We start from the raw sequence: 9247 nt of genomic DNA, 5'->3' as shown, positions 1-9247 counted from the left end.
TCTCTCTTTATCTCTCTCTCGCTCTCTCTCTCTCTCTCTCTCTCTCTCTCTCTCTTTCTCTCTCTCTCTCTATGTCTCACTCTCTCTCTCTCTCTTTCTCTCAAACTCCTAAATGCTTTTTTGGCATTAATGTCATTGAAGCAACATTGCCAAAGCGTTAAGGACTATACAACTAAAATATAAGAAAATACATACAGTTTATTGAGTAAACTAAAATAAAGAAATACATAAAAAGAACTAGAAAATCGTAGGAAAATAATACAAAAATAATATAAAATCACATGTAAGTATCACATGTCACATGACTTATGTGTTGTACTATAGATGTGTTGTTCTGTGCTGGTTGACACACATCTTGCTGCACACTATTTTCTTCAAATAGATTATTTTAGTCTGATGTTATGAAGTTAGACATGAATATGAAACTAAACACCAGAGGAGTCCACATTCAGAACTCTGAAGATCTGCCACCCCAGGCTGACATCTCCAACCCGCCACTATCAGGTTATTTTGGCAACCTTTGACTCGGGAAACAGAGGAAAGCGCAGTAGCAATCAATCATACAGAATGGTCAACACATTTATTGATAATCATAAAAATATATATTTTGACCATCGCTGTTGTAAAAAACAGTCAAAACTGGGATCTAAAACCCGTTGCACAAACAGCAACATTATGCAGCTCTACTCTACAGATTAGGCCACTTAGTTCAGTTGTGTGTGTGTGTGTGTGTGTGTGTGTGTGTGTGTGTGTGTGTGTGTGTGTGTGTGTGTGTGTGTGTGTGTGTGTGTGTGTGTGTGTGTGCGTGTGTGGTCGATATCCATCACTGAGCTTGTTTCAATCTGCTGACTTAACTGATTCATCATGAAAACCCTGAAACAAACGCCATCATATTCTCTGCTGTGTGTGTGTGTGTGTGTGTGTGTGTGTGTGTGTGTGTGTGTGTGTGACGATGCTCAATAATCATTGGTTAGGCAGTTCAGCTAACGTTCTGTCTCTGTGGTTCTGGTCAATTAAGAGGCTTGTTCAACAGCTTCTTTTTGCTCGCATGCCATGCCGACTGTGGCAGCAATGAGAAGATTAAACAGCAGCTTCATGTTCTTGTTCTCAGCAACAACAAAAAAGAAGGAAATCTTCCCCACTCATGTATCATTTATGTCCCAATTTAACTTATTCTTACATCACTCTCCTGTGCCATCAATCCCTCCTGTTTTAAACCAGCTGAGACAAACTCTTCAGAGAGCATTATTATAAAACAATAGCACCCTTTCCCTGCTCTCCACACGGCCTTGCACACAGCTGTTGTTCCCTGGAGCTGGGGTGCGATGGCAGCCCGCGATGCTGTTGCCGTGGCTGCCAGTTTGACTGCTGCTGCTTCTCTTTTAGCCCCCATGTGATCAGCACAGAGCTCCCCTGAAAGGCAATAGGGTCATTTGTCTTGTCCAATGGATTGTTTTAAGGTTTCTGCTCCGATCCGAGACAGTAGATGAGAATCTAATTAAACGGGATGTGTTTGTGTAGAATGCAGCAGAGATGTGGTCACGTCCTTTAATGCATCACTGTTCCTGGTATGCTAAGGTCATGACAAATTCTGCGCATGAGTTTGAATAAAGGAGCTAAGAGTGGGGGGGGTGGGGGGGGTGGTATATTCTGGCAGTAGCAGTATGGATCCTGCTGAGCATGCATAATTCTCAGTTGATCATGGATAAAGGACTAGAACCTATCTCTCCTCTGGAAAGTGGTGTAGTTTCCCTCTTAGGACATTTAGATGATAAGGAAGCCTTAATGCTCTGTAAGAAAAAGGACCCAGAATTTAAATATAAGAAATATACTGTATATGTATAGATATAAAGTCTGATATTGTTCTATTGCTTCTTATTATGAACAAATCCCTTGAAAAGACCAAAACCAGCAACGAATTGATCCTAGTAACAAGTATGTTCTGTGTACCCTGATACATCTTTCTACTCCTCTGTGCCATGTTGTTGTCCATGTGTATCTGCAGTGGGAGTGTTACAGCCTGAAGTACTCACCGGCAACACCATTCGTATCAATCTGTAGCTGAAAAAGTCCCAAACAAACACACTGTTTTGTTTGAGTAATGTTTGCCAGAAGTGGCAGTGCCCGGCTTTTCAAGCAAGTTACTTAAAAAATACTTCATTAGGGAAAAGTCAGCAAATATTAAGAGATGGAGTCACACATTGTTTTTTCTGTTTATTATTATTATTCATGAAGACCAAAGAGTGTCAAATAATAATACTTTTAATCTTCCAGGTCAGTTTATTGTTGGTAACACATCCGTAAAAGGCTGCCGACTGAGACGACCTCACTGACATCTCCCTCTGTCCCCGTGTCCCCCAGCAGGCTGCAGTGAACGAGTGGAGGTCCACACTGAGCGGAGGGGGGTCATCTACAGCCCCTCGTGGCCTTTAAACTACCCCCCCGGTGTCAACTGCAGCTGGCATATCCAGGGCGGTCAGGGAGAGGTCCTCACCATCAGGTACAACCACTCACACAATCAGTGTACACACACACACACATTCGTTGTGGGGTAGGAACCTGAATCCATCGATCCTCTGCTCTAGTTTCCGTAATTTCGACGTAGCGGAGTCAGGGAACTGTCTGGGAGACTGGCTCCTGCTGACTCCAACGAGGAATGGGGACTCCAGGCTGTGTGGCTCCCTGCTGCCTCCACCCTTCATCTCCACCAGGGGGCGAGTTTGGCTCTATTTCCACTCTCAGGCCAACAGCTCGGGGCAAGCCCAGGGCTTCCGCCTGTCCTACATCAGAGGTCAGGAGGGAGGGTATCAAGGTTATCTGTTGTTAACCCTTTACCGGACCGAATGTGTAAAATGTACTCAATTTGAAATATAAATAATACAATTGTCAGTAAAGATGAAGCAATCCAGTATTTTGTATATTATTTTGATACATTTGATTACCACGTATTTGTAATTTGTAACAAGAAACTTGTTGATTTATTTTGTACCCAACTCCTATCCTTACTAGAGTAAAAACACACAGGACTTAGGGTACTCAGCTGTGTCATTATACACAAATTATATAATGTTGTTTTAATAAAAAAAAAAGCTGCTTTCACAAAATTCTAAAGTAGCTTTCAGTGTGGCCCAGTGAGGCCTGGGACGCCGGATCAGGATTTACAGTATAAGAACTCAGACAAAGAGGGTTCTAATTACCGGGGGGGGCTAGCTGCCAGACGGTTCTGAAACAAACTAAACCCTTTAGGCTGGGATTGGCTGTCCAGAAGTCATAATGAAGTGCTTCTGTTTATGATGGAGATTGTTATTGATTGTGTGTGTGGAATCAAAATGCATTCTGTTGTTTCACTCAGAGAATGCTAGCACGGGACTTTGTGTGGATCTTTCTCTTGAGTGTGTCACCTTCTTCTCCCTGTAGGCCACCTGGGTCAGAGCAGCTGTCAGTCCGATGAATTCCTGTGTGGGAACGGGAAGTGTCTTCCTCGCTCCTGGAAGTGCAACGGTCAGGATGAATGCGGCGACGCCACAGACGAACGCAGCTGCTCCCCCCCTCCCACTGAGGCCCGGCCTGGCCCCTGCCCCTTCGGCTCCCTCCCGTGTACAGAGGCCCAGTCCACCCGCTGTCTGCCTGCTGCCCTGCGCTGCAACGGAGCCCGGGACTGTCCCGACGGCACAGATGAGCTGGGATGCCCCGACACCACCTGTGGCAAACATCTGGGGAACTTCTACGGCTCCTTTGCTTCCCCAGATTTTTTCCGAGCTAACAGGACCGCCTTGGTGGAGCTGAGGTGTTCGTGGTCTCTGGACACTCAGGACCCCAAGCCCATCGTGCTGCAGCTGGACCTGCAACTGGGGCCCGGAGACTCGCTGCATGTCTACGATGGCCTGGTCCAGCATGCAGAGCACCTCTTACAGGTGTTGTCGTATCATAATAACAGGCGGCCAGCACTGCTGGAGTCCAGTCGGGGACAGATGAGTGTTTTGTACATGGCCCAGCCTCACAGCCCTGGACATGGCTTCAACGCCACATACCAGGTACCTCAAACTGGGAATACTGCATCCTGTTTTCATAAAACTTGCCATCTCCATAAATTACATTTATACCAGCTCCTCCCTCTCAATTCTGAATGTTTCAAACGTCTTCTTTTGGGTTCCTTTCACCATTTCAAATCAACACTTTCCTGGTTAGTAGTATAGTATATATATAGAGGTTGTCCCCTCAGTGTCCAGGCAGTGATGTATTTCTACTCACCCTCCCAGGTCAAAGGTTACTGTTTTCCCGGCGAGCGTCCCTGTGGCAGCGATCAGGGCTGCTACTCCGAACGCCAACGCTGCGACGGCTACTGGCACTGCCCCTCTGGCCGCGACGAGGAGGCCTGTCTGACGTGCCCAGACGGGGAGTTCCCCTGCGAGGGTGGTACTGGAGTGTGCTACCCAGCCTCCGAGCGCTGCAACAACCAGAAGAGGTGCCCGGATGGGTCGGACGAGAAGAACTGCTACGACTGCCAACCCGGAAACTTCCACTGTGGGACTAACCTGTGCATCTTTGAGACGTGGCGTTGTGACGGCCAGGAGGACTGCCTAGACGGGAGCGATGAGAGGGACTGCCTGGCAGCGGTGCCCAGGAAAGTGATCACGGCCGCCCTGATCGGCAGTCTGGTCTGCAGTCTCCTGCTAGTCATTGCCCTGGGGTGTGCCCTCAAACTCCACTCCCTCAGGAACAGAGAGTACAGGTGGGCACACAACGCCTCAGACTATTTCTACATCCAGCCCCCCCTTCTTACACCCCTCTTGCATGTTATCAACCTGTTTGTCTGCATCTCTTTGATTTATTCAATGCCTTGTTTCAGAATAAATCAATCAACGTGGCAACACTTTTTTTCTCCTGGTCAGTTTGTTAGTGCTGTTGGTGGTGCAGATGCCAGACACTCTGCTGAGTGTTTTACTAACATGGTTTCCTAATCCGTCTCTTCAATTCTCTCTCCTTTCTTCTGTCCTGCTGTGTCTCCCTTCTTCTCTTTCTCTCTCCCTTGCAGAGCTTTCGAGACTCAGATGACTCGCATGGAGGCCGACTTTGTTCAAAGAGAAGCTCCCCCTTCGTATGGTCAGTTAATTGCCCAGGGTCTCATCCCTCCGGTGGAGGATTTCCCAGTGTACAACCCCACCCAGGTAGTGCATTTACACACAGAAGTACATTCTGGGCCTCTGAAACTCAGGATTTGAGTAAACTGATATGACCAAGAAGATCTGCCTGTGAGCACATCTAAAGATCACATGAACACACATCTTCTTTGCTTTGCTTGACATCTACTTGATAGTTTGATTAGAAACAGAATTCTACTTTCTCTGTGTCTTCCTCTCCGTCTGCCCCCCCTCCTCCAGGCCTCTGTGTTGCAGAACCTGCGGCTGGCGATGCGCAGACAGATCAGACGTCACTCGACACGGCGCTCCACTTCCTCCTCCTCTCGTCGGCGTCTCGGCCATTTGTGGACTCGCCTGTTTCACAGTGTGGGGAGAACCAGAGGCCACGCCCCGCTGCTAGACTCCCCTGGACCCACACAGATCACATTGGGGCTCCACAGCTACCGAACTGTGGGTGTGCAGGGGTCCCTGGCAAGGGCCAGGTCCGGAGCTGGGCTGCAGGATGACGCTGATGTAATGGCTATGCCTGGCTCCTGCTGCTCGGCCACCATGGACCTGCACTCATGCACGCCAGAGAGCCCTGCATCGCCGCTCTCATCGCAGTCAGTGGACAGTCCAGAAGAGGAGGATCTCTCGCCTGTCAGCAGGGGAAGCAGTAGGGCTCCACAGTCTGAGCCCCCCACCCCTGTTCAGAGTGACTTGTCAGCCCGGGAGGCCTCTGTGCCCCCTTGCCACACCCGGGCATCAAGGAAACTAGTCCTGGAGCTCGCTGTTAACCTAAAGGGTGTTTCCTTGAGACGTTACTCCCCCATGGGGCCCTTGTCCCCTGTCTCACCCTCTGTGCTTCCCAGCAGCTCCCAGACAGCCCCGCCCCACCCTCACCCCCAGGGGCTGGAGGTGACTTCACCTCTCGAGCCCTTGTCTTCTTCTGTGAAAGCAGAGGACAGCAACAGCCACTTTACCGTGGAAGTGCCAAGCAGAGAAATAAGAAGCAGGGATGAGAGGAGGAGGGAGAGCAAGAGCAGGCTCTGCAGGTTCAGCAGGCCCTTCAGTGATGAGGGGGGAGATTTAGGGAGGGAGACAACACCATGCTGAAGAGTTTAGGAAGATACTCTCGTCCCCCTCACTCTGTTGAGACCTGGTGTCAGCAATATCTGCTCTGTCCATGAAAGTGTCCTTTAAATATGTCCCGACCTGATCCAGAGGTGAGACCCGTACCTTAGCCCACCACAAGGAGGAAGTACACATATAATTAGCTCCATTCAACACTTTGAGTGCACACTAATCTGCATATGCACAAAATGGTGCATATGTAATTAAAACCAGCATTGGCAGTGCTTATGGTCTGTGTAACACAGTAAAACTCAACAAACAGGAGCTAAATGTTGACTCCCACAGTTACATCCAAACAGACAGCCTCGTTTAACGTGTTTGGACATAAACTCATCATGAGCCTGTTCCAGAAAACCCAACCCTTTGGCCACCAGTACTAATATGATATTGGCAGCGTGATCCTACAAAGCCAAAGCAGCCTTTGTGTTGTTATCCAGAGCCATTATGCACCGCTAAACTGTGAGCCATGAAAGCCTGTTCAGAGATCACATATTAATTTACCTGATTAATGATACTCTAGTCTGGGGGTGGGTGGGGGGAACAGGTCTAGTTAAAACCCAGACAGGTCCAGTTGTGGGATGGTTATTGATCTCTTTTTTAATAGTTTTTGGAAAATAATGGAGATCTACATTGCCGGTTAATACATTGTTGGTTTTGGTGTTTTCAAGGGACTTGTTGACAAAAAGAAAAATATAAAATAACACACAACCTACGTTTTTACACACCTTTGAACCACACAAGTTTGACACTTTTGGGAAATACACTCATTTGCTTTCTGGTGGGGAGTTAGATTGGAAATTCCATATCCAGATCCATAGTGTCATATCTGTCTGATAACGTGAGGCTACACCCAGCAGCCTGTCAGCTCAGACTGGAAACAGGATGAAACCGCCTGGCTCTGTCAAAGGTGCTGGTGGGCAGGTCTGCTGGCTGTAGTCTTAGTTATGAGGATGTGGTATTCATTTTCTCTTCTAACTCTTAGCCAAATACACATTTCCCCCCAAATGTCAAGCCATTCCTTTAACAGTGCAGTGTCACTGTATCAGTGGTTCAATCATGCCAAGGCTTTGTCAGTATTTATTCAAAATATACGCTTTCTTACCAGTGCTTTACTTCTTCAGTGACCCCTTTTCAACATGAAGAACTTTTTCATTATGCTTAAGAAGTTGGATCAGGGGGATTTTTCAATTCAACATTTTTAACTTGATATACTGTATATTATCAGTTTTAAAAAGCCAAACTTGGATGGAGACTCAAGGAGTGTGTCCAAGTATTAAGCCTGTAACTCTGCTCAGCCCTTAGTCCTCAAATCCAACCCAACCCGTCCTCTTAAGGAAGCCTTTCCTGACTTGAATGAACGTGACTGTGTCTGCTCTGATTTCTGGTCAGCGCAGTGAAGACTTTTTGTAAATGTCGAGGAATTGTCGGGAAGAGAGGCTTCACTTCAGAATATTGATTGTTTGTCAAGTACTGTTCATCCCGGCGGTACCTGTATGAAGTTCTGCTGACTGCTGGTTTATTCCACTCCAAATTCATATCTATGCTGCGGGATTTTCTTCAACACAATGTTAAAACAAAGGCCTCTATTTTTTAGTCTTCAGTGGGGACCTGAACAAGTCCAACTTTATATTTATCTCTCTTTACTGAACTTGAGTGAACCTGAGCACTTGTGTCTCTGATGTTTTTTGTAACTGCTGTTGGACCCTCTAAAGAATGTATCATTTCATCGTTTACCCTATTTTACTGCAGGATACGATGCCGGACAGACGGGTCAGATATCCTGTGTAAGTACGGCGAGTATGGGGAATGCTGGTTGATTTTAAGCTGCAGTGTCAGGTTTCTGTTGTTCTTCGTGAGCTGAATGTGTCATGCTGCTATCCTCATGTGCTTCCTTCTTATAGAAGCTTACATGTTATGTGCCATTAGAGTTGTGTCCACAAGTAATTCCTGCCTAATGATTTGACGTGTTTCCATTTCAAATCAGTTTACTCATTCCTAGCTTTACACTTTTTGTGCTTTTACCTCTACCTTATTCAGAAAATCATTGCATATCTGCAGAATGTGTGTCCTTACTTGCTTTGTGGTGTACAGAGGTGTGTTAAAATGCCTTAAGGGTTTTTCCTTGCTGTTGTAAATATCACGGCCCACAGTGGGATACACTTTGGAAGAGAGTAGATTTATCTGTGTGTCTGGATGCATTTTTAATGATATGACATGGGATTAATGCAACCAACTGCTGTGGAGTTATAGTGCACTACTGCATCAGGAATCTCTGGGATTACTATCACAGGGGAGTTAGTGAAAATAAAAAATAGTTTTTCAATAACCTTATGCCAGTTTATTTACCTGTTTATTTAAATGATAATCTGTAAAAGTCTTGGTGAAATCTATTGCTTTGATAGTTTTCAGACTGCAGCCAACCAGTTATAGAGAATGATGTGTTAACATATTACATTTCAGATGTGAAGAGAGATTGTCACATTGACTGCTGAGGTGATGTCTAATTATCTGTCAGCCAAGATCAGGTGTTTCTCTTCTCTACTCTGGGTTTTACAGGTTGGTGGGCAGAAGCCACGTCAAGATCTTTTTAACTGTTTTATCAGTGATTTTCCTCGTTACATTATACTATATATACACACATACAGACCCTTCGACTTACTAAAATCACTGAGTGATAACTGGATTTTTAATGGAATAACACGTAGGTAGATACACTGGATCCAGGGCTTCTGAACCAGGTAGTCTGATAACGGCATATCCTCTCCTTGCTCTTTGCTTTTGAAGTTTCTTCCACGTCGAAGGCTGAAGTCAACGTGTATACTGTTTGTATAAGAGCATTTCTCTTACTTAAAAAACTATATTTGTATACTTTGTGCTAAAAGAAATTGCCACCATGCCATTGTGGGGTTTGCTGATCCAAACCCTGTACAGCCTTCTGCTGGTTAGTCATTGTTTTCCTGTGCCTGCAATAAACATAAACTAAATGATTTCCG

General features: G+C 46.0%; 1 protein-coding gene across 2 annotated transcripts in view; it reads left to right on the top strand.

Moving 5' to 3' along the window:
* The window catches only part of lrp3 (low density lipoprotein receptor-related protein 3), a 9396-nt gene extending 811 nt beyond the window's left edge, over positions 1–8585 (top strand). The window contains exons 2-7 of one of the 2 annotated variants that reach the window (XM_034871233.1): positions 2365–2500; positions 2586–2791; positions 3418–4034; positions 4260–4732; positions 5036–5168; positions 5382–8585. In XM_034871233.1, coding sequence (XP_034727124.1) covers positions 2365–2500; positions 2586–2791; positions 3418–4034; positions 4260–4732; positions 5036–5168; positions 5382–6236 — 2420 coding nt within the window. In that variant the 3' untranslated portion in view covers positions 6237–8585. Of the gene's footprint in view, positions 1–2361; positions 2501–2585; positions 2792–3417; positions 4035–4259; positions 4733–5035; positions 5169–5381 lie in introns of both variants that reach the window. The other variant, XM_034871232.1, reaches the window with a different exon arrangement.
* Positions 8586–9247: the final 662 nt, after the last annotated feature.

The sequence above is a fragment of the Etheostoma cragini genome, chromosome 1 (assembly GCF_013103735.1).
Source record: "Etheostoma cragini isolate CJK2018 chromosome 1, CSU_Ecrag_1.0, whole genome shotgun sequence".
NCBI lineage: Eukaryota > Metazoa > Chordata > Actinopteri > Perciformes > Percidae > Etheostoma > Etheostoma cragini.
Note: the sequence above shows the minus strand (reverse complement) of the source record. Positions and strands in the feature narration are given on the sequence as shown.